The sequence below is a fragment of the Falco cherrug genome, chromosome 5 (genome assembly GCF_023634085.1).
Source record: "Falco cherrug isolate bFalChe1 chromosome 5, bFalChe1.pri, whole genome shotgun sequence".
NCBI classification, from domain to species: Eukaryota; Metazoa; Chordata; class Aves; order Falconiformes; family Falconidae; genus Falco; species Falco cherrug.
In genome coordinates, this window is record NC_073701.1 from 23,147,192 (window position 1) to 23,172,770 (window position 25,579).

The window sequence follows — 25,579 nt, forward strand, 5'->3', positions numbered from 1 at the left end:
ACTGTGCTGGGGCATGGTTACTGTGCGAGTAGGTAGCTTGGCAAAGAAAAATTTATCCAGCAAACTAAAAGCTGCAAAAGGGAAAGAGTTGGTGTAAAATTGGCTAAATGTTCCTTCTTTAGTCTTTAGCAGCTCTAGTTTGTGAAACTCATTCAGTATTGAAAACAGAAGAGGACTCTTTCCTGAAGACTATACTCTGGAAGCCGTGTCCTTTGCTATGTATTTCAAAACGCCTGAAATCCTTTACCAGAAAGATTTGGTTGAGTCTTTGCTATGGCTTGAACCAAAGTAGTGATTTATATAGGAAGGAACCAATGTTGAAACTTTAGAGTCAACATTCATCCTTTTTCCCTTGGAGTAGTAATCCTACATTTATGTTGTCTCTTCCATCCCAGAGTGCTCTACAGGCAATGTATCATGCTTCAGAAATGTAAGAAATTATAGCAGATAAGCACAGCTTTTGCACAATACACTGTTACCTTGCAGCTGCTTCTATAAACCGAGACTTTCATAAAGCAGGGAGATTTGGAAAAAAAATAACTCAGAAGACTTCCTTTAACAATAGCTCTGCCTTTCAGACTAGATCCCCATATCCCATCACCACATCACATGTTCACATCACCAGGTGTGAAAGATGCTATTCACCAAAAAGCAAAAGCTCCCCAGCATGTTTCAGTTCTGGTTTGTTCAGTAGAGATCCAGAGTCCTGAAATCAACACGCTTCTCGCAATGCCTACACAATGAATGGGAGCCCTTCCAGACAACCTGAACTGATCTGTCCAGAAAGAATCAGTCTGACTGATGGTCCAGAGACATCCAGACACTACAGTGTGGATCAAAGAAGAAACAACATTCAGATCTGAATATATAACAAAGATTATTCTTCAAAATGTAATTTCAAATCAACACAGAAAATTAAAGAAAAAACCAGCTTATCTAAACAAGCATGAGACTCCATACGAGCACAGTTATCCATGTGCAACAGTGAGGCCTAATTCACGAAAATTTCAGCATCCTTAGCTCAGCACCTCTGGAGGAAGGAGAGGACAAAAAAAAGGGGGGAGGGGGGACAGGACAGAAGAGAATCAGACCACAGCTTATTTAAATAGTGGTTAATATTTCCCTGGGAAAAGAATGAAGAAAAAATGCTTTGGACAAAAAAAAAAGTAATCACTTTGGTTGATACAGTCTAAGAGGCAGTTTTATACTGAAATGAGAAGGGAGATGTAAGAACTTGAACGGAAGAAGTATCTTCAGCTTCATATAAAAGAATGTCAGACTAGAAATGCGCTTCAGAATCACTGGTCTTCCTTTGAGAGAAGCCCGCAGCACAGCCACTTAATTACTCATTTTGAAGTGTGAATGACTGGTTTTGTTTACAAAAAGAGAAAGAGAAACATTGACTCAGATACTGTAAATACCTCAGAAAAGGCCATTTTTCAGGAATGAGTGGGATTAAAAAAGGACATGCAGCTTGAGAGACCAGATTAGAGGAAGGAGAATGTTCCGCTACAGGAACAAAATGGCAGAGTCCAGAAACTGTTTAAGAGAATAAGACAAAGGCTTGTATGGGAGATGTAATGGAGCAGAGGAAATAAGGCTTTTTTACAGACTACATAAGCCTCAAAGCAAGGGCAAGAGAGTTACTACTTCTAGTATAACAGGTTTACTGCAAGAATATTGCCTCTTCAAAAGCTAAAGAGATCAGAATTATTACCAATTACTCCCTACAAAAATTTTCACCTTTCTCAATTCCTGCACCCTTGGAGGAATAAAAGGCTATGCCTTGTTGAAGCTTTACTCAGCTTGTTACTCCTCCGACCCTGCTGTCGCTTGTTTCATGTGGGCTGAGCTGCTCAACTGACCTGAGAACAGGAGTTCCAGTCAGACTGACATTTCCTCATGCAATCTGTCACATCCTAATCCACAGAAGAGTAATACATTAGACAATGGGCAATGCAAGTCTACCAATGAATACTGTGAATGCAATCCCCCAGCGATGAGGATCTGCTGTTTTAGTCCTTACTTGCAAAATCCTACCATGCATCAAGCTGCTTTTATTGTGCGTTGGTCAAAAGCCAAAATGCAACAGCATTATGATGCTGCCCATAAGAACAGTTCACCAGCTGACACTAAAATCTACTGCACATCTATTCGAGTGTTGCAGGTCTGAGACTTGCTTTTTGCATTTAAAGCTGCAGCCTTACAAAGTATTTTGCTGTATGTTTATAACAAAACAGTAGGTGATCAATATCACTACCGTTTTCTAACACACTAAAAACACAGGTTCAGAAACAACAGCACAGTCACAGTTTGCCTTCTTTTTACAAATAATACCACCACCGTGACCGCAGCTAAATTCCACTTGAAAATGGAGTCAATATAGGGCTGGATGCAGTTCCCACCTACAGCCTGGGGTTACCAAGCCTCACTTACCCACTACAAACTTAAACATCCTAGACAGCCGCTGTAGCAGAACACTTCCTGCTGCTGGAGAACCGTATCAAAGCACGGGTAGTCCCAGTTAGCAAGTGTTCACCCAAGCAGGGACAAAGAGATGTAGCAAGGCAACAAAACCATAGCACCAGAGTCAAAGCCGCTCTTAGGGTGGCGTTCCACTGATACATTCACAGGTTTGGGTCATCCTCCCGATACCATACGTCAAGGAGTTGCAGGTCTATAAAACCACACCCCATATCAACAAGATGGAAAATATCCAAGTGCTCTGCACTTTACCAGGTGGCTTGTGTAGGGATTTTGGATGAGACCTGCATGTGCAGACTAGTTTAGCCTTGCAGCAGTTTGTCTCTGAAAACACTTCATGTAACAGGTAGGACTTTCCAAAGCACTCAATTGAGATCAAGTTGGAAGATAAATCCTTCAGAGTACTTTCCCAACAATATACGACAGTATGACGAAGAGATTGTTTTTAATAAACTAAGAACTACCAAGTTCAGACATGTCAATTTTTACTGGAAATTAATGAATATTGCATCCATTACTGATCCTCTGGTGGCACTTAATGGATATAAATACTGGAAAGTATGGCAGTTGTTTATCTGGGCACAGGTTTTAGTTGACCTTAGAGAGAAATGTGAGTGAGAATTCTAGGCAAACGGTTCTATTTTTCTTCTCGGAAGAAAACTAAAACCCATACCAGTTACCTACCATAAAGGTTCTCAGTCCCTTTCAGCTTTAAGCCATCTTACAACACTAAATCATGACAAACCCAGCTTTCATTACCAAGCTGTAATTTCACTTCGTTTTTTTATTTGCCAGGCGCTACGTGGTTTGGAAAGCGAAGGCGAGGGAGGCCGGGCAGGTGAGGCAGAAGCCGGCACTCGCTCAAAGTTTCCACAGCGCCAGACAAACGCAGAGCCGGGGCAGACGAGCAGCCTGCAAGAGCGTAGCTTATACTCAGTTACTACGACGATGAATGAGATATTTATATCCGGGCAGGAACAGCAGGGAGCAAAAAGCCGGGATGAGTCAGCCGGCGGGGTCCGCGCGGGAGCCACAGCCTACGCGCACCGGGGCAGGTGCGGGCGGGCAGGCCGCGGCCCCTGCGGCGGGGGAGCCGCCGGCTCTCCTAGCCGCCCTTCAGGTCCCGCCGGGGGCGCAGCCCCTTCTCCCACACGGCGGGGCCCGCTCTAGGGCGGCGCCCGCCCCACAGCCCGCCGGCCGGGGACGCGCCGGGACCGGGAGACGCGTCCTTCAGCCGCAGGCACAGCGGGGGCGGGAGGGGGCAACGGCCGCCGAGGGGCGTGGCCCGGCCGCGCCCCGCCCCCGCGGGGAAGTTCTCCGGCTACCGACCCCGCGGGGAGCCGCCGGCGGCCCCAGCTCCCCTCCCCTCCCGGTCAGCGCGGCGGGGGGGGGTGGGGAGGAGGAGGAGGCGCCGAGCTGCCCAACCGCCGCGCTGTCCTCCTGCCCGCCCGCCCCCCCCGCAGCTCCCGGCCGGCGCCGGCGGGGGGGGGGGGGGGGGGGGTAAACAAACAAATAAATAAATAACTCGATCGCCCGCCCGCTCCCACCCCTTTCCTCACCTGCGAGCGCCGCGGGGCGCGGAGGGGGCGGGGAGGAGGAGGGAGCGGAGGGGGCGGGCGGGCCGGGCGAGGAGCGGCGCTGCTCCGGGTCGGTCCGCCGGGGGTGGTGGGCGCGCGCGCGCGCACGGCGGTGCGAGCTCTGCCCTAATTTGCCGCCGCCGCCGCCGCCATGATGGAGGGGCGGGGAGGAGGGGACGGTGGCGGGGGCCGCACGTCACGGCGGTTTGTGCCGCGCGTCACGGCCCGCGCCGAGGGGCGGGGCCCGGCGGGACGCCTCTACCGCCGCGTGACTGGCCGGCGGGGCGGGAGGGGGCGGGGCCGGTCCTGTCCGTCTGGGCAGCGGCCGTGAGGCGGCGGTCCGGTGCTTCCCGCCGCTGGGCCTCGACGCGGGCAGCTCCTCTCCCGGGGCGGGCCTGGCCTGGCCGGGTTTCCCGCGCTCCGGGGCACACACACAAAAGGCGGCGGCGGCCGCAGGGTTCGTGTTAACCCCTTCGCGTTTTCCTCGCAGGTTTTGAGGAAGAGAACGGGCGGCGGCTGATTTCCGCGGCCCTCGTCCGGTTCGCATGATCGCCGGTGTGAGCGAGCTGGGCCAGCGCCCCCCGCAGCAACCTCCCGTAGGGCTGGGGGGGCATAGGAAAGAACGAATATACTTCCAGTTGCTTTAATGTTATTTAGATCGCACCCAAAGTAATAGTAAAGTGTTCTCAAACCCCAAAATACAAGTTGATTCCCTGCATTGTAACATAATCACAATGTGAAAAAAGAAATAAAGCTACATGTTTTTGTAAAAAGCTTTTTCATGTAGAAAAAAAAAAAGGCCCAGTAAAAATTGACAAAAGAGAAGCTGAGGAGCATGGATATGACAAATAACACATCCGACACTTGATTTGCAAGGAACAGTTCTGTTTTTTCCAGTAAACGTACCTACAGAATGGAAACGGAATCTTCCCGCCAACAGGAATAAAATAGCATTAGAGGTTATGAGGATTGCTTCAAATTTTACCGTCACGAATGGAGGCAGTATGAGAACTCCCAAAGAATCAGTGCATCGCAGAAGGTAATCGATAATAATAAACATGCTCTGGAGCCCCACCACGTATTCCTGCAACGAAATGCTGGTACCTCGGCTGTTCATCATAAAAGCACGACCAGCGCAAGGCGGCTGCTACAAGCCTTCCCCTGAGCCCGCGGCCTGAGGCCTCCCGCGGCCACCCCGGCCGCCCTGCCCCCGGCTCCAGCCGGCTCTTCCCTGCCACCTCCTGCTTCTCCCTGCACTCCTTCACGCCATCCCGCATCTCCGGCGCGGGTTAAAAAGATGGGTTTCATCTCTCTCTGCCAGTCCAAACTGGGAAGAACCGTGAGATTTTATAAATAGCATTTCACAATTTTATATAATCGATGGCTAACACTGACCTTAATATCGAAGCTCCCCGTGATGGGGAGGCCAAAGCACTGCCAAAACCAGCCTGCTTTAGGGCCTTACAAGCAAGTTTCTCAGTGTTTATTCTTCCTCTGCTACCAGTTAAACGCATTACGGCGTTTCTTGGCAGTAGCTCAGCTCGTTTTGAAACCGAACACAGCATTCCCACCAATACACATGAGGGAAAGCCCCTGCCGGCAGCACCTCTGCTCCCTCAGGCTAAGCCCTGACCGTCCAAACCGGTACCCGTCACGGCTTGCCACCTGCGCGGCGCCGGGAGAACCGGCTGCCGCCTCTGCCACCGGGGGTAGGCGCCGAGGGCGCCCCGCACGCCGGCCCGCCGCACCCGGCCTCCCGCCGCCCGTCCGTCACGACGAGCGCTGGAGACACGGCCAGGCCCAGCCACAAGATGGCAGCCTGCCGCGCGCACAGACCCACCCCGGTGACGCCGGCCGGAGCTCGGGTTTCTATTGGCCCGGAGGAGCAGCGGGGCGGGGCCGTGACACAGCCGGCTGTGACCCGAACCGGATTTGATTCCGCTCGCTGTCGCCGACGGCCCCGGCTGCCTTACCTTCCGTCCCGTCCCGTCCCAACGCCGCCAACGCCACCGCCATGGCGCTCAGCGATGCCGACGTCCAGAAGCAGGTAGGGCCGCGGGCCCCAGCCCGAACGCGGGCCTGCGGCCCCGGAGCGGGCAGCGCAGCGGCTAGGGCCGCTGCTGGGTCTGCCTCCCCGCACTGCGCTGGGCCCGGCGCGGCCGGCGGGGAGCTGACAGGACGGAGCCAGCCTGGGGAAGGGAGGCACCGAGGGCAGGGCGGAGGGGGCGGCACCAGGCAGCGTCCTTGCCCTGAAGCCGTGCTAGGTGTGGGGCTCAGGTGAGCCCGAGCTGCAGGGCTGTTGCCTGGTGAAAGGCCAGTCGGAGAGGGAGGGGCAGTGGCCGCCCCGAGCCCCGCATCAGCAGAAGCGGCCGCTGTCAGCTGCGGCTGGGTTGCGAACAGGGTCTGCTGCTCCACAGTGGCGCTCTCGTGTGAGAGCAGGGGTGAAAGGGGAAGGATCTTGCCTGGGATCTTAGTAAGAAAGAGAAGTCCCTGAAAAAAATTATTTTTTTCCCTGGAGGGACTGGTCAGCCACCCATTGGGGAACTTCGTTGAGGCATTTTGATGATGTATGAATCCAGATTTGAATGAAAGGGATCACGAGTTGCCTTTATGCTGTCAGCAGTGTTTAATTGCACTTTAAGGCAGATAAATACGTTGCCTTAGCTAAGTTCTGTCTTTTTAGATGTTGCTGTCTAAGGACTTTCTACTCTGTTTTTTCTTACAACTATACTCCATCTCATTGACTGTAACTTAGCATTTGGGTGGGCTGTATAGCATCCTTGAATACATTTTTCAATTCTGTGACCAAAGCAGAGTAGCACAACCTGGGTTTCTCGTGCAATGGAAATTTACAACCCTGAAGTCTGTGGACACTTGGTGAGGCGGGGCACTTTGTCCTTATTGACAGTAAACACTGCCCTTGCCTAAGAAAGCTGTTTTGAGTTGGGCTGAAAATCGTGTGCCATGTTAAAGACAGCACAGATCCAGTTAGCACTGGTCTGTGGAGTTTCCTACAGGTGATGAGCAGATCAGCCAAGTTCCCTTTGCCCTTTGCATGCAAGTGCTTCGAGTCTCACTTTCTCATTCAGTAAACATAGTCTCTTGGCAAGGAAGCATCACATTGAAAGTAAAATAAGTAGGTTGCCTTTCTCCAAAAGGGGAATTGTAATTACATTCTGTTGCCTTTTATCTGCAAAGCTTGGGGTTTTTTTTCTGCCTCTTCCGATAATAAAAAGAAAGCTGACATTGGGGTGGTCTTGCTCAGCCACCACAGACCTGAACTTCAAAGGTTATAGTTCAGGATCTGTTGGTATAGCAAACACGTAATGCCAATATCATTTCACATCTGCAACTTTCCTGTCATTGTTTTACACGTTTGAGCCTAGGGTGATCCTGTTAACTGGAAAAGAGAATGCTGCCAATGGCATGACAGTTCTGCATATGTATAAATCCAGTATCAACTGTCCAGCTGGTCCTCTGAACCCTTAACTACTTGCCATGGCACTTTCAATAATTTTCACTTTAAAATTAATCTCTCGTTAAGAGTTCTTGCCATTGATAGACTTGCTTTCTTGATTCTGTTAAAGGTGTTTAATAGATTGTTCCATCGAGCCAGTCTAACATCTAGAACTTCCATGGAACAGATAATCACACTGCTACTGATGGGGAAAACCCTCTCTTCCTTTCTGTTGGAAATACTGCTTTACTAAAGTTATTAACTTCCTTTAAAATTAATCAATGTTTTTAATACTAATCCTGTTTATAGATGTGAAAGTTTTACTTATGATGTCTTTTCATTTCCATGAAAAGCAAAAAGGGATTTTAGTACAACAGATTTTGAAGGAAAAAATTATGTTCAATCTTATCAGACATGGGGAAGTGGATGCCATGTTAGCTTGCTTCCATCTTATTCCTCTTTGTTGTTCAGAGGATGTTTCTTGAACACCCAGAACTGTTTAAAGTACTTTTTGAAAATGAAGAAACCAAACCAAACTGGAGGAAGTGACTCAGTAATGCAAGGGTTACTACTGCTACACAAATGTTCTTAGTCTCCTTCAACAGTAGGCTATTCAGCAAAATAATTTACTTTTTCTATATGCTTTTCTTGTCCTTTCTGAGATGCAGGTAGATCTAAAGCTTGGTTTAACCAGTCATCTAATCAGGCGAGCAGGGTAGGAAACTGACCCTGTAAGTAGACATGCACTTAGAAGTGTTGCAAACTGGAATTGAAAGAAAAATTGCTGATTCGATATCATATCGATGTAGCTCTTGTTGTTTGCTTCTCTGACTGCGTATGCTTAAAATCTTCTACTTGTCTGTTCACTTCTGGTTTTTCATCTATATGGGAATAGTACTGTTCTGCACATTGGCTCAGTTTTCACATTGCCACTTTCTTATGTCTATAAAATACTTCATTTTAATATGACATTATTTAAATACAATCTTTTGTGCAACTTTATGCAGACTAGCTTGTCTACAAAATGTATGTCATCACTAAGTGCAAGCAAAAAGTCAGTAGGTTTTTATAGTCTGCTCAAGTATGGTGCACTCCATCTGCCCTTGGAAATAGCTGTTACCTGTTCAAAGCTGCAGTTTGGTTGGACATGAGTCTTTACAGTCTGCCTGAAATGTGAACCTAAACATAGGCCTGGTCACAGAAAGGCATGTGATAAATAAGCAGAGCTGAGTATAATTGCTTTCCTTGTCTTTAAGCTGTTGGGCCTGTGCTTTATAGTGTTTTGAGGTGGTTTCAGAAAGGTTCTTCAAGTAGAATGTATTAGTGCATACCAAGCTCTAAAGCAGTATGTGATATACTTGGTGTGGTCTTGATCAACTACTGCTGCTGTCTCCTTCGCCAGCTCCTCCAAACTAACATGCAGCTGCTTTATAAAATCATTTTGAGTTGAACCGTATAGCAGCATTTTTTAAAAACCTTGTAAGTCTTTACAGAATGTATTACATTTTTTCAAGAAAGATTTCTCGGGTGTGTAAAGGAGCTTCTGGTTGTACAGATCTGACCGGAGTGGTCAGTAGCCCTTCACTTTGCTTCACTGGTCATCTAGTGTGGAAGGTGCAGGCTCATTCAAATGCCATCTATGCCTGATGTAGAGCAGGGATTCTATGTTAGTCTTCTGTGTTTCATGTAAATGTCATAACAGACAGACTACTTTAATTTTACTGTGTGAGGATTTTTATTCTTTTTTCACTAATCCCAGGGGGAAGAGAAGTTGTTCTCACTAGTGAAGAATGAAAATACCCAGCCTTACGTTTATATAAATTTACTTTTGGGTTAGGTGGGGTTTTTTTGTACAGTTGCATATCTAAAGTGCATTCTTCTAACGACAGTGAAACAGAATAATATAGAATTATTTGGGGAAAAAAAATTCTTGTAATCTCTGTTAAGATGAACTGACTCTTTGACCTGTGTGCTCAATTTAATTTCCTTGAAAAACAACATTACATTAATTAGTAAATGGATGTGGAAGGCCGTACTGTACAAATGAGGAATATATATGTACTTCCTCTCATCAAAGTCCTTTCTAACAGAAAATATTTTCTCCCTCTTGTTACAGATCAAGCATATGATGGCTTTCATTGAGCAGGAAGCCAATGAAAAGGCTGAAGAAATAGATGCAAAGGTAAAAATGGAAGTGCAATGTCAGTAAGTGCAAAAGGAAAACTGCGTCTGACATCCTGTTTTGGTAGTTGCAGTCAGAGCAGTCCTAGAACACTTTTGTAAGCTACAGCTTACTTCACGTTTAGTTATTACATAGCAAAAAATTATGCTTATGCTACCAAATAAAGTTGATATTTGTTAGCTTTTGACAAATGAAGGCAAGTTGGAGCTATTTTTTGATCAAAATTTTCTTAGTGGCTCGTAAATATAAATTTATTCATATGCAAGTTCACTTTTTCATTTTTTTAAGAAATCGGGAGAGCTGAGTGGTAATGTGAATAGACTGGATTAAGTGAAACACTTTCCTACAACTTCTATATATAACTTGACATCACTAAGGATTAAGGGAGTTCTCTGCATAATTATGAATTCTGCTAAGGTTTGTCATAACAAGCTATTACTGGAAGGCTTAATTTTAATTTTTGCTTGACTTCCATAGCATGTCAGGCAGAAACGTTAGTAGTAAATAAAAGCATTAATGCTTGTAATCTTGCACAAGCATACATGCATGTACTAAAATGACAAAAGATGAAAGTTAAACAGATTGAATTACGTTGGTGAAAGTTTGTTTGTTAAGCAGGTTCATAACTGTACCTAAACCTGTGTAGCCATATGCAGACTTAATTCTGTGATGTGATTTAGTAGGTATCCTGGGGAACTAAAACATAAATCCATATTAAAGGCATGAGTTGAATTACTTAGAGAATTGTTCAGTTAAGCCACAAGAGGCTGAGTTTAATATTAATCCGGTTATAGAATATAGATGTTTACTAAAGAAGGATTAATAGTGCCTTACAACCTTAACAATCTGCATTATAGCAATAATGAAATATCTTGTTGGTATTGGACTCGGCATATGTATTAGTAATAATATTTAATCTCCCCTAAACATTTAAATGTACACAAATACTTCATCAGTACAAAAGCAGGTATTGCTGATTATCTGCAAACATGAGTCAGAAGTTGAGATTGGATTCTCAGGTATAAATAGGAAAATTTGCCTTGTGTTTTCACATGCTATCTGGCTAGGTTTTATAAGAAAGTAATAGCTATACTGCCCCTTTCCTTGTGTGAGAATTGCTTAAAGTAATTAAGTTTGTGAACACTGAGGGCTGGGTAGCTTGTTTTAGGTGGAATCTCTTGTAGCCAGAAAAGAGACTGATTCTACAATAACAAATCAGACCTGAAGCTCAGATAAAATGAGTTTTGCTTAACAGTATATAATAGTAATTTCGTGTCTGAGGAATAAATATTGCAAGGAAATAAGCATCAGTTAATTGATAAAATAAGCTGTATCTCAGTTAGCAAGGTTCTATTTAAGCAGAACATGTCTTCTACTGCCTTTGACTTGAGTGTTGGTTGACATGTTTTGCTAATACGAAGCCATAAATTGTATCATCCTAGTCTATGAATGTGCTCTGAAAGTGTGGCTGTTTCATTTTGATTCTGTTTTTTTCAGCCCGTGGAATCAATTTCCACTTCAGTTATTTAATTTTTACTGTAGGCAGAAGAAGAATTCAACATTGAGAAGGGTCGTCTTGTTCAGACACAGAGGCTGAAAATCATGGAGTATTATGAAAAGAAGGAGAAACAAATCGAACAGCAAAAGAAAATGTAAGTTGCTTGGGTTATATGGCTGACTTCAGAGCCTGAGCTAATTTTATACAAAACTGCTCTTCCCTGGCAAATAGGTAAACGTAGCCAATCTGTTTAGTCCTAATTATGAGTTTCTAGTTTTTCCTGAGGAGAAATTATCAAAGGTGAGCTATGGTAGTGTAACTGTTAGTAAGTGTGGTGAAAGAATCTCATACTTCTTTATGTAGTTAATGTCTAGAACTCTACCCTGGTCTGTTAGACTGGGACAAATGATCATATCGTGTTTAGTTTTGGTGGGTCTTTACTGGAGGGCGTAGTCTGCATTGTAGTCATTTATGCAAGTTCCGAAACATGCCAGTGGGTGAACAGGCTTTGTTATTAAATGTTGTAGTATTATCCTTAAATGTAAAGTATACAGTCAAACATTGCAGTTCTTCTGTCAAAGTCTGATGGATTGCTTCAACTCTTGTCATTCAACTTGCAGTCAGATGTCCAACCTGATGAATCAAGCAAGACTGAAGGTCCTTAAGGCAAGGGATGACCTTATTGCAGTGAGTATCTCTGTAGTAAAGACACAGAGGTTCTATTTCTACCATCTGTTAGGAAGTGTTCTTAACCATTCTCTAAAGAAAAGTAATGATTTGTGATTTAGTGATGTTTGCTTCAACATACCAAAATGACTTTCCCAGTTGCTTTGGGAAGTCATTAAGGATTTAGTCCAGCTTCACTAATCTGCTTCAGCTTGTTTTCACAGTTTATATTACCTACTCTTTTAGGGAAATACAGTTCTCTCTGCCAGGAACATTGCAGGCAGGGTTGTATCTATCATTTGGACAATAGCTTATTTCTTTAAAGAGCAGGAACTCTTGTCTTGCATGGTTGGTAGAACTGTGGAGTGCTGTTTGCCTGAAGCAACATTTGTGCATTCAAGCTGTCATGGCTTAAGCAAGTAGGCTCATAAGGCCATTAACCAGGCTTTTCTGTCTCCTTTAGTGGCCCCTAGTATATGAAAAGTTTTGTTTCTTGTTCTAGTAGGTGACCAGTCTGTGTGTTGACATATAGTCTGTGTGATCATTTATCAGAGCAGGCTACGTTTAGTCCTAGTTCAGGCTCACTATGTTTATCTCACACCATGTGTAGTGTATTCTCGTTCTGCTGATTATATAGCTTGCAGGTTTCCTGTTACCTCTTACCCTGTCTCAGGAACAGTTTGAGTGTTCCATGTTCTGCTAGATGGTGCTGTTGAGCTATTGGAAAAGCTGCGAGACCTGTAGGAGTCAAAAAAGAAAAACTGGATAATGTTCAAGTTGATGCTACCGGGGAAAAAGGGGAGTTAGCAGAAGAAAATAACCAGTTTATTGATTCTTTAAACCTAGTTTCAAATTTTAGATTATATTCACAGAGAGGAGGAAGGTGGGTGGCTAAAGAGCTAACTATTGTGGCAGTCTCTGCTGGATAATCTTTCTCATTTATCAGCTGACTCAACCTCATGCTTCTGAGTAATACATAACACTCTTCCTCATTTTAAAACATTTTAAATCACATGCTGCTAGCTCTTTCTTCCCGTATCAGATCTTTGGCCTCTTTCCTGAACAAGAAAGATGAGCAGCTCCAGAAATGCTATGATACACTAGGGTAAACAGTTTAACTAGATTTGACCGTGGCATTAAATTGTGATAGTCTTGCATCCTAGGACTGATAGTGTTAACATGCACTCTTTTTTTAAATGCTGTGAGGCAGGACGGTAAAGAAAGGCTTACACCAAATCATGCAGTTTCTTTATTTTAAGTAGTTGGAGCTATGTTTGAGTTGACTTGAATTTCTTAAAAATTCAATCCCATCAGATACTAATTTGCTGAATGAAGATAATCAAAACCAGCTACTTTAAATTAAAAATGAGCTCTCACTTTTAAATTTTGACTTGCATTTACTTACAAATAAAAAATACCTAACCTGACTATTGTTTGATAAAAAGGTAAAAGTATTTCTTTGCTCGGCCACAAAGCTGAAAAATTGTTATTTGGGCAACTTGGTTAGTTTTCATTAGGCAATGACTTACAACATATTTAGTTTGTCTGTCTGAATTAATATTATAACTACTGTCCTTTTACTGTGGAGGTCTCCCTTTTTCATGAAAAAGGAATTGTTGTCAGGTTATAAGGGTTCAGATCAGGGCAGGGAGAAGGGAACTGTTTGGAAAGGATATTGTGCCATGCACAGAGATGAAGGTCTAGCTTGGATGAACACCAGCTGGAGTGTACGTTTACGTGTTGGCAGGGTGTGATAGCTATAATAGGAGTACAGAAAGTTGGTAGGCATGAAACCAAATGCCAAACAGATGGGCTCTGCTGATCTGATTTCTTCTGAATGTAGGATTTACTGAATGAGGCCAAGCAGAGACTTGCCAAGGTGGTGAAGGATACTGCCAGGTACCAGACACTGCTGGACGGACTAGTTCTACAGGTAAATATTTAAATTTTAAAAAGTAGAGGTCCACATCCCTATCCTCTTAGGTATCTTTCTTCAAATATAATCCAGTAGAAGTTAGAATTCTATTGGAGTCTAGATGAAATGTTGATGGGTGACCTCTGAATTTCAAACATCACTTCTACTATACCTGTCAGTCTTGGATTCTGAACAGATAAGATTGCATCTTGTTTTGAGGTGTAAAACCTGACATACCAAGCAGCAGTTCCCTTGTAAGAATAATTGCAGATGCACACACATACATTGTAATGTGCATTTAGGATGCACACTTTAAGCTTCCATAGTAATTAATTGGATCTAAGGCACCTTTGTCAAAAGCTGTTTCTCCAAACCTAGAAGTCAGTAGTTACCTGCTTTTAAAATCTTTTCGGCATTTGAGACTTGTAAGTCTTGGCTTTGACAAATTTGCTGTAGTATGGCATGAGTCTGTGACGGACAGACAAAGCAGAAATCAAAGCTTTGCTTACGCAGAATATACGGTCCTCAAGCCCCAGAAATCAAGTGCTAAAATCCAGTCGGCATTGGCCGGGGTCAGTGGTGTGACCACTAGTGCCACCTTCTGATGTGGATTGGCCCTGTTACTGGAAATTCACAGCAGCCAGCCACCAGCTCTCCTGTCCGCAGTCTGATGGCAGGATTTTCTTAATGGTGTTTGCTACCAGCTTGTGCTTCCGATTCGGCGTTGCTTGTTTGTTACTTAGGTCTGGTATTGCTGTACATCACACAAACCTGTCTCCCTCTTGCAAGCTGGCCACGTCTGTCTTGGCTCATTGTATTTGATCCAGTGAGGGACCTATACTCGTCAGTACGCACAGTTGAACTAGATGATTGCTTAGGTCCCTTTCAACTGGAATTAAACCTATTCTATTCTCATGTGTTACTACAGGAACTGCAAGGTGGGAATTATTAGAAAAGGCATCTGAAACTACTGCATGTCTTCTCCAAGAGCTGCATAGGAGAATACAGCTTGGCTGCATGCTCATTCTACTTAGATAGCAATGTTCCTTATGTATACATGTACATTGTCTGGGCACCTCAATCCTATGATACATACATTTAGTTGCACCTGAGTTCCAAACTTGAAGCTAACAAAGAAACACGTAATCCATAGTTCTAGGCTCTTTCCCAGATACTGGTGCTGTCCTCTCAGAACGTCTGTGTGAGGTGAACTTGCGAGCAAAGAACTAAATAAAAGAGGCTAATACTGCCAGGTTTTGGGTTTCAAATTGATCAGCTCCTTTCCTCTCCTGGGCATTAAATAATTCTAAAACAATTAAAAAGTTGACTTTCTGATACTGTAATGGTTATTTTGTGCAGGGTTTCTACCAGCTGCTTGAGCCCAGAATAGTTGTTCGTTGCAGGAAGCAGGATCTCCCTATAGTTAAGGTAAGACACCTGGAACAGTTTGACAGTATCCTGCTCACAAAGGCTGGGACCTGCCTGCAAATATTTGCTGCTCAGATCCCATCGGTGTGACACGAAAACAAGCTTTGCTTGCTGTGCTTCTGCTGCAGATACAATGCAAGAGAACAAGTGCACTTTGCAATTTGAGGATCATTTGCTTGCTTGGATATTACCTAGAAAACTTTTAACATTGCTGCAATATTAAGAATAGTAATTGGTTTTGGCTCAAAAGCCATACTGAAATACATTTGCTTAATAATAATAATAATAATAAAAAAAAAGTGGTGCACTAGCATTTATCCGTGCTGATTGGAGGTTTATCTTGTATCCTAGACTGCTGTACAGAAGAGCATTCCCATCTACAAAAATGCCACAAAAAGGGATGTGGATGTTCACATTGACCAAGACAACTTCCTGCCAGAGGAAATGTAAGGAAAATGGGAGTCTTTTGTATGGAGCACTAACTTAATGAAACTCTTCAAACCACAGCTCTTACTAGAACAGTCTCAGAAAATTATGTATGGAATATCCTCACAGTGTGTCTGCTGCTGCTCTAGTGGAATTTGGCACTTCTTCGTGTTAATCAAGCGCAGACTCCAGAGTTTCCTCCAGACATGCACTGTCTCAATCAAAAATGTCAATAAAAGTTTAGCGTAAGCTCCAGACTGATTCACAGTACTGAAGTAGAGAATAACTGTATGTATAAACTTCACTGTTGGTCTTTTAAAGAGAGAGAATATAGATGCAGTCACGCTTTCTATCTCAAGGTGAAGTAAATTGAGTCATAAGGTGTTGCAGGATGATCACATAATGGGGTTTATGTCTGCTATGTCTTCAAAGCTCTGTTTCCATATAGTGTGACAAAGAACATGGCACAAATCCGTGTATTCTGATAGTCAGCAATTTTCATGTATGGGCCAAAACCAGAAGTTATAGCACTCTTCCTCACATCCCAAAATCTGAAAGCTGTCTATTAATAATAAAATACAGAGTCTGAAGCTGTTTTGAAGTGACAAATTTCATACCTCCACTTGCATTTACATCATGCTAATGAGGACCCTTGTATGTAGCTGTGGTCTTTGATAACTCCAAAGATGCTTTGCGCTGCTGCTTCACTGGATCACTTTGTGCTGATTCCTATTAGGATGTGATCAAAAAAAGTTTGGTTTTTAAAGCATAAGAATCTTACCTACAAGTATCTGACTTGTACTGATTTGAGATGGTATCTCTGCTACATTCTGACTTTGAGATGTCTGATGGATTCCACAGATTATTTGTTTTTTCCCCACTTTCTAGTGCTGGAGGTGTTGAAATCTATAACAGTGATGGTAAAATTAAGGTTTCCAATACCCTGGAAAGTCGGCTGGACCTTGTAGCCCAGCAGGTGAGTTTCTCTAACAACAATTTGGACAAGATATAATTAACTAGTTTTGTCTTGTAGCAAAATCCTGGTGTTTGCAATGTGTCACAATAGCGTGGGATCAGATTTCAATGTGGATGACGAGAAGTTATTTTTGAATGGGAAGAAGCAAATTCCCTAGTGTTTGTGCTATTCTACAGCAAACATGGCTTTCCTCAGAATGATCCTTTTTGAATTAAGCATGAGCATAAAACTCTAGAAATTATGATACTGAAAGACTTGTTATGACTGCACTGCAGTCAAGACATTGAAAAGCTGAGGCTAACTCGGATTACTGAAGCCAGCTTGAGTATTAGAAACTTTGGGTGAGACCTGTTATACCCTAGTGGAAAAAACTAGCTCTGGCATCTCTTTGTTATGCTGCAGTATAGGCAGTCCTTTTAAGTCTATAGAGTAGCAGGTAATGATCAGATAAAGGCTTCAGAAAACTCAAATGAATTGACTTGCTAATTTTGAAGCCTAGCCTAGCTATTGTACAGTGCCTGCAATGAGGAATGTACAGCAATTGCATTGCCTGTTGCATCTGACTGATGTACTCTTTCTCAACAGATGATGCCAGAAATCAGAGTGGCTCTCTTTGGTGCTAATGCCAACAGGAAGTTTTTGGACTAAACCTCTGTGAGAGAAGGTGGGATCTGTTCCGCTGCCATACTGAAGGGGATGCAAAAGCATCTGCTAATTTAAAAATCTTGAAATATAACATTACTGTGTCATCCAGTATCTGTTCTTCAATGGAATAATTTTGCATACCTGCTGTGCTTAGCCTCTCTACTTGTGGTTAGAATGTATCGCTTAAAGGATGTGAAGGCATACATATTCATTCAGAAGTGACACTAGAAAATGGAGGCGTTTGGGCTCTTGGCTTTCCTTGCACTGTTGTGGCTCTGTACAGACAAGTGGTCCGTTTAGGGTCACTCTCTTTGCTTTGGCCACATCTCTTTCAAATTGTCTAATCTGTGAAGTAAGTTACTGTGCTGCCGATGGGAACTCTCTTTTTGTTCAAGGTCTTCAGTTTATGGAGGGCATGCATTCCTTCCCAGGGTTAGTAGATTAGTTCATGTTACTGGGTCAGGCATTTCTCTTCTGTATATGTGAATTAAAAAACAAAAGCCTGAGCCTGTAAAACTTTTATTTATTAAAATAAAAATGCGTGTGTGTGTGTATGGAGTTCTTTGTAGCTTCTCTCGGGGGGACTGGCAGCAACGTTTGAAAAGTGGGCTTGTGTGCATAAGGACTTACTGCTTGAGGGCTGTGTGTAATAACTGTTCTGTGAAGCTAGAATTCAAGTGCATGGAGTACTGTCAAGCTATTGCTTCAATAATGTTGGATTGTAGGCAAGCCTTTTGAGTAGGACTCGAGGATGAGCTTGATGAACTTCATTCTTCCTGAAAAATGGGTCAGTAGTTTTGCTCCCTCCATTTTCTTTCACAGGAGACAACCAGAGTAACACAACTGCACTACTTAAATCCAGTCACAGGTTTGTTGCTTCTGTGCGGGGGATCCAAGCTGTGTGGTAGTAATGTAGTAATTAAATGTCAGAACCTGAGGACAACAGCTCACTCTGTTGCGGCTATTCTCTCTATTGTTAGAGTAACTATTAAGTTAAATAACAGTAGTGCAACTATAATTACCTAAGTTTTACTAATGCTTACTACTTTGCTTCTGCTGTGATGACTAGTATTGTCTCCACATTTTATGGCGTAGGACAGAAAAATTCTTGAGGTGACTTTCCGTACTACAAGCCTCTGCTAGAACACCTGACTTACTTGATGCTCAGTTCTGAAACTTGCTTCATGGAAGTAAGAAACTGATGAATTACAGCTTGAAATAATCTTCTCTAAGTATTGCAGTGGTTCAGGAATGATAGGAATTTTACATTGTGCCATGAAGAATACTTGCCAAGCTGCAGCAGTGCTGCTTTATGCAGTGTTTTTAATCTGAGGCCCTTTCTTCTCAAGCTGAAGTGCATGCCCTCATGTAAAGTAGACTCTAAGTGCTAGATAAGCCTTTTGCTGCCTCATTTCTCTAAAATGGATGTTGACTGCTAAGAAAATACTGAATCCAAACCTATGCATTCTGTTTCTGGAAGAAATGCTTTTGATTTCCTCTTACAAAGTAAGATTCTTTAGCTAAGTTGTTTTGGGGTTGGTGTTTGGTGGTTTGTTGGTTGTTTTGTTGGTTTTTTTTTTTGTTCTATTGCTTCTTGCTGTTAAGTTTAGGTATCAGTTCTTGTTTTCCATATAGGTGGTTATGGTATTTATTGTTCTAGTGCTTTGCTTTTTGCTTGGTTCTATGTCTGGGCAGTAAGTGTATCTGAACTAAAGTCCTACTCTTTCTAGATTTTGGGTAACTGTTACAGCTTTCATCTTTGCAACTGTCAGTGATCAAGCTTCCTGCCTAAGCACTGGACTCTGGTTTTGTGACACACCTGTAGTAAAGTAAAAGCCTTTGCACATGCATGCTTAATTGTATTGTGTCTTTTGGTCCTTTCTGATGGCTTCATCCAGCTCATCAATAAGCTGTCTTCCAGTGTTTTGAAAATGCAGTTGAACTTATTTGGGTCCTTACTTTCTCTACAGTTATGTCGAGGAACAGAAACAATAAATGTTGAAATAGAGGGCAGTGTATGGAAATAAAATATTGAGGGGTGAGACAAGAGGAGGTTACTCGTCTTTGGTAGGTAATGTGCACTATGAATATTTGTCAAGACTTCAAACACTTCAGAAGATCGTATCTGAAGAAGTGAATGGCCTAGATTTGTCTGTCATCATTTGAAAGTGTAGCTTTTTTGTTGTCCCAGTGCTACTGTTGCCCTTGGGAAACTGATACAAGCAATGTGTAATGCATGTAGATAAAGTCACAGGCAGAATAAGCTTAAAGGTTGGAACACAGAAGATACAGATGGCTCTGTTCTACATCATTCGGCAGTGATGGGCCATATTACAACATTATCTTCAGGTAGGTTTTAGTCACAAAAAAAAGTTGTATTAAAGTTATTGAGACCTTTTCTGATACTAATAACAAACAGGCTTGGCTGTGTGAAAAAGGGATTCTCTGTACAGGATCTGATGGTCTGCTTCCTTCATGCATGTAGCGAGACCTTCACAAATCCAGATCTTGTGTACTTTTGAAAAGCAAAATACCAACTAGTTAAGTGTCTGACTGGATCTCATAGTGGAAGTTACTGAAGTTGCTATTTACCATTTGCTTTCTTCTGTCAGTTTTGTATCTCCTCTTATATCGTCCTGTGCAGGAAAGAGGAAGAAGTGACCAGTCATATTTGCATACAAAAATTAGTGTCCTCAAGAATGTGTTTAGTGTGGGCAGCGGTAATTCAAAGCAGATCCTTAAGAAATGGTCTGAGCTTTATGTATGTCACATCTGAAGTTAGAGACTAGTGGTTTTCTACCCCTCTGCACCCTGTCCCCCAAAGCTAACTGAAGCATTTAGGCTTACAGAGTTTATTAGTGGAATTGAAGGCACTCTTAGTGTGAACCATGTCTGCTGTGACAGGAGTTTCCTCCTGCACCAGCAGCTCCCTGCAAGTGTGTTACAAGGAGGCACTGATTAACTGTAATCTTGGGACAACCACATGAGAGAATTTGATTACAAAAAACATCTGCATTGCCTGGAACATCCTTATCCCCAGGTAATAGGGGCTGTTACCAAATTTTATTACCTTAAAGATGCAGAGAAAAATGGAATATCGTGTCCATGTTTACAAGTAAAATGTGACAGAAAAGGAGCTTTTCAGGTGGATTTCAGAGTTCCTACTAGAGCATTGTTGCAGCACTGTTTTATAGTTTGAACTGTACTGCTGATTTAAGCAAATGAAGTAGGATGCAGTTCTTACTGATGTACTTGATGACCTAGGGCAAATCAATGAGGATATTGATCTTTATTCATCTTTGTATAAGCATGCAAAATATTGCAGTTGGGTATAGTAAACAAGCCCTAAGCCAGATCAGCACATCAAGAAACTGGGCAAATACAGGGAACAAAGGAGGCATTAAATCAGGGTTCAGGTAAAAGAACTGTGATGGGAGAGGCAAGCACTGCAGATTAATGGAGAGTGCAGAGCTAGTTCTGTCTAGTGCTGGAAAAGGAGTTAGGGAAATGGATAATGTTGCACTTGTTCTGTACAGTTGGCAATGGAAAATTTAAGAGCAGGTTTGACACTAAGTGATCAGCAGAGGACTTAAAATGTTACTGCACATCTGAGTCACAACCTCTTTTTTAGTACTTGGTTTTCACACTGAGAGGTATTAACATTAATCAGAGAGACACATGCCGTACGAATGATCCCTGGAGGTACACGCAAGTGTCAAGGTGAGAGAAAGACTGGAAGAAAACAACCAGAAAGTACTGAGAACTGAGGCCTCGATGTCTTTATTAAACTGGTAACAGTTGATAGAGTGATAACTTGTGAAAGGAAGCTCTGAGCTGGCTGTCAGGGGGTGAGTGCTACCCATCAGAAAACTGGTAGTGACAGGGTGAGCGTGCTGCAGGGAAGCTGTTGAAGTGCCCAGCTCCCTGCTGAGAGCCTGTCTTGGAGGAAAGCGTGGCCGTGACTTCCATACCATAAGCCTTGGTAAAAGCTAGCGATGAGGATCTGGCTTTTGGGTGAATTGTGCCATGAAAGCCTGGCCGCAGGCCTTTGGGTGCTTGCTGTCCAGGCAGGTCGGAGGTCCCAGCTGCAGCTGGAGGCAAGCTGGCAGAAGGAGGGTACCTTGCTGGTTGCATGCCCCTGTCTTGACCTGCTGACATTAGCAAGCAGTGGGAAGTAAGTAACAGAAGAATATGCATCTCTGTTGGGAAGTAGAATAGCGTTAGGTAACGCTTTTCACAGACCAGTAAGCGTACACAGTACAATAAGGCTGGAGCCATCTCCATAGACCCACAGTCTGTACCTAAAATAGTTTGGGAGATAAAGAGAAAATTCCCATTTATTTAATTCCAAAGAAATTGCAGTAAGTGAGGAACAGAAAAATCTGGAAATAAAAGTGAACTTCCCCAGAAGAAAATTCGAAGCAAAAAACTTTTCCTTGGTTAAGTGAACTCTGAGTTGCTATTCTGGGGAGCAATGACTGGAGACTGCAGTAAAGCAACTTGGCAAAAGGTGTTTAGCCCTGAGTGAGAGCCCAGACAGACTGCAGCGCGGTTTGGCTACGTTTGCCGTTTGATACAAGCAGCTCAGAGAGGCAGGTGGGGGCCCCCATCCTGCCTCTCAAACATGTTTGCAGGGAACAGGCCATGACAAGAAGTCATGGGGAAGTTCCTGCTGCTCTCAGCCAAGGTAGAGCTGGATGGGAAACCCCAAATCTGTCTTCCTAGGCATCTCTTTCAGAGCATCCCACACCACTTCTTTGGCTTTGCTTTAGAGAAAGCAAGAAAAACATCTGTACAGGAGCATTCTCAGGTTAAGAATCATACTGACTGTGCCAAGAAATGTCATTTCTCAGCCCATGTCACGTGGTGGAAACCAGAAGCTGTGGAAATCAAGGCTGCCACATTATTTTAGGTAGTTCAAGGCTGGTGTGTTGGGGAGTCTGCACAGTGAAACTACTAAGGGTGGACCCTCCCAGCATTTCTGAAGGCCCTTTTCCATCCCTGTGTCCAGGAGTGTTTGTAAGGTCAGCTCTTTTTTTTCCAGACAGTCCCCAGCTCACACATCCCCTACCTAAACACCAAGTGACTGCACATGCCCAACCTAGCACCAGCTGCAATCCCTGGGGCTGTTCAGGATCCTGGATTTCATCCATCTGCCTGTTGCAGAAACATCCCTGTTTTTCACACAGAGAGCTGTTAGAATTCTGTCTTTTAACAGAAGGATTGGAAGATTATGGGTTTCTGAGAAGCTCTGACTTTATAGCGTGAACCTCTAAAGTCTGTAAGACTTGCCTCCAAACCAGCTGCAGGGCATGCAGGAAGTTCGTGCTGCCTTCTCCTTCCTCTCTCCTGGCTGCACATACGGGTTCTCCAGCCCTGTGCATTAGCAGGGCCATTCCTTTTCCCACCTTCTGGCTTTCTCCCCTTAGCAGGTAGGTGCTGGTATAGAGCTGCCACCCTTGAGTATCTACAGCCCCATGATGCTTTCGGTGACCACAGGATATCGCATACAGAGGCAACATCTTGCCGACTTGCTGGAGGTGGACAGGAGGATGAGGGAACAACTGTCTGAGGTTGCCCTAGCTGGTGAACTGAACACAAATGAGGGAGAGAGGGACACCTTGAAGTATTCCTGGTATCTGGAGGGTCAGTTAGGTTTTGCAGAACTCTTCTTTCATCCACACGTGGTACAGCCTCTACCCAGCTTCCTTGAGACCATTGCCTACAGTGCGATTGTAACACCTTTCTCCCAGCAAAGGTCACTTTTACACAGATGGTCACAGCAATCCTGTAGTGGGGACCCACCACGGGCAAAACCTTCTTGGAGAAAGGCTGGTGCCTCCAGGAGAGGGAAGCCTCACTATCAGCAGCAAAATGCTAGAAGTTAGTCCCAAAGCAATTCTTGAGTGGGAGCACAAGAAAATTACTACTCTGTTTAAAATGAAATTATGAGTATTTTTCCCACACAGACGTGACAGTTTAAGCACAGCTTCTTCTCCACACTCTCCCTCAGCACCAAACATTTTGAAGGAATGTCCAGGACTGGGACGGCAGGAATTGGGAAGCTCCTTTCACCTGCTGCCTGGATGAGTTCCCAGATGCCCCTGCCACCACCCGTGAGCTCTGTGGGACAGGACTGCAGAGCCCTCACTGAGACACAAAGGGCTTATTGAGGCGCTTCCCTGCACCAAAGGGATTCATCACGCTGCACCAAGCGACAGCCTGGGTGTCTTTTTGTGCCTCCCCAGTCCAAGCAGGTCTCATCCCACCCTTTGGGATCCTGAAGCTGCATTTCCAGCATCTTCAGGAGACAAACAAATCCCAGCCAGTAAGTCCCAGCTCCTCTCCCAACCACGACCGCCTCGACTTTCTGCAGAGGACAGCCTAGGCATGACCACAGTGTGGTGACACAGACGTGTGTGCACACACTGGCACACTGACTGCAAAGACATTGCTTTCCTGGCCGTGCTGGCAGCACCCACCCCTCCCTGCACTCACAGGTCTCCTCTGTGATTCCCTGCTCCCAAAACAGACTTGCCTGTGTGCACCAGCCCAAGGGCGCCCAGCAGCAGCAACGTTTATGGTCTCAAGACATGAGAATCCAAAAACGGTCCTAATGTGGCCTGTATGACAAAGAAATTCCCTCCTGACTTCAGCTGGTGATTGGCTTTGAGCCATGATGCTCAAGATACCTCTGGGAAGGTTTTCAGCATTTAGAACTGGGGTACTATTTTATGCTGCTCTGAAACACAGAGGTATTTCCTTGTTCAAATGAAGAAATCAAGCGGCTTCTCAGATATCCTGCAATGAGCTCCACAGATTACTTATGTACTTATATACTGGTTTAAAAAGTTTTATAATAGATGTGCCTATAGGGATCACATCATTTTTTCATGGCAGGATAAATTTGGGTCACTAAAGCTACTATTTAATCATTTACTCTCTGATGGTTATACTCTTAGGTCTAAATGCTGTCCAGACGGAGAAGACTCCACACACCCTATATGTATAGCCAGCAGCCCCATGCACTCCCTGCATATTCGTGTACTGATCAATGTTTCAAACACCCTGGAGAGGTGATACTATTGGATCCACAAATGGCAGAGATGAGACACCCAAGATACCTACACACCATCTGCACAAAGCATAAAAGCTCATGCAGCTGTCCCCATGGCTGTACAGGCATATTTACGTCTGCTCACTATGGCACGCTCGTGGCACAAAGGCACAGATGCAATTAAAAATGCATGTGGGCAATCTCATACAAATAACTGCTCCCCCAAAGTCGTGCACAGCCTTCATGCATGTCAAACCAGCGTGTACACTGTGCGGGCTTTGCTAAGCGGGTGCTGCTCCAAGCAGCCGCTCTCAGAGCCCTCCCAGCCTGTCAGCAGGATGACGTGGTGGGAGAACAAAGCCATCAGGAGTTTGGGTTGATGGCCAGGGCTCCCGCAACGCCTGCAGCGGCCCCTCGGCTACCTCACAAATGCTGGTTGGGGTGGGAGAAGTCCCTGCACAGAAACGGTCTCTAGGAGAAGAAATGCGGGTGGAGTGACAAGGTCTCCTGAGTCCACAGCATCACTGCACTTTAGGAATGGGCACAGAGAACTGTTACCACGGAGGATGTCCGTGTCCTGCCTGTGGCGATAAACACGCTGCTGCGCTGTGCCCAGGGGGAACCATTCTTGACTAAGAGCACGAGCACTTCATCACTCATGCTCTAAAATTCTTTACATTTTGACATTTCCATCCTAGTGTAACAATAACTACTGCTGTGATGTAGGTTAGAAGTGCTAACCTATTAAAAACAATTAAAAATGTTATTATTCCAACTTTGTCAATGCCATTCCGCAGCAGGACATTCCTCAGCCTCATACATGTTATGTCATCGTCAGGCACGAAGTGTTTGCTTTCATCCAAGCTGAAGCATTTGCCTTTCAGTTCCACTAAGTGACCTCTTGTGAAGTCATCTGGAGTTGTAAAGTAAATTGGAGCAACCATCTGGCTTTTTTTCTGTTCCTTATTTAATATATTGCTACCATATCTTCCTGCATCTGATAGGTTTTATTGCTCTGTACTAATCATTCCTTTTTCATCTTGTGTTTCCCTTCTTCATTAAGCACCAGCTTCACGCAACAGCTGGAAGCAATGGCTGTGTGTGCCAGCAGGGTAGCCAGGCTGGAGATGGCTCTTGCCTTGCTGCCGTGGTGGGCTGGCAGCAGATGGGTGTCCACCCCTTGGCCCAGAGCCCCTCACGCTCCCTGGAACCCACCAGGGCACCCTGGCCATTGCCTCAAGCCACCAGGGAGGCAGGAGGGGCACAGC

General features: G+C 44.3%; 2 protein-coding genes across 2 annotated transcripts in view; one reads left to right on the top strand and one right to left on the bottom strand.

The window, feature by feature from the left end:
• The window catches only part of BCL2L13 (BCL2 like 13), a 44,654-nt gene extending 40,434 nt beyond the window's left edge, over window positions 1-4,220 (bottom strand). The window contains exon 1 of the mRNA XM_055712841.1: window positions 4,044-4,220. The gene's annotated coding sequence lies outside the window, so the exon portion shown is untranslated. The remainder of the gene's footprint in view (window positions 1-4,043) is intronic.
• Window positions 4,221-5,964: 1,744 nt separating this feature from the next.
• ATP6V1E1 (ATPase H+ transporting V1 subunit E1) lies at window positions 5,965-17,812 on the top strand. The gene is made up of 9 exons (XM_055712848.1): window positions 5,965-6,108; window positions 9,635-9,700; window positions 11,243-11,352; window positions 11,819-11,885; window positions 13,708-13,797; window positions 15,139-15,207; window positions 15,559-15,653; window positions 16,522-16,609; window positions 17,195-17,812. The coding sequence occupies exons 1-9, from the start codon at window positions 6,076-6,078 to the stop codon at window positions 17,255-17,257; spliced, it is 681 nt and encodes a 226-aa protein (XP_055568823.1). The 5' UTR covers window positions 5,965-6,075; the 3' UTR covers window positions 17,258-17,812.
• The last annotated feature ends 7,767 nt before the right edge of the window (window positions 17,813-25,579 follow it).

Excerpts from the sequence above, each read along its gene's own strand:
- ATP6V1E1 (XM_055712848.1), top strand. The coding sequence starts at position 6,076 with ATGGCGCTCAGCGATGCCGACGTCCAGAAGCAG. Across the intron at positions 9,701-11,242 it reads CTGAAGAAATAGATGCAAAG|GCAGAAGAAGAATTCAACAT; the intron begins GTAAAAATGGAA and ends TTTTTACTGTAG. Across the intron at positions 13,798-15,138 it reads TGGACGGACTAGTTCTACAG|GGTTTCTACCAGCTGCTTGA; the intron begins GTAAATATTTAA and ends TATTTTGTGCAG.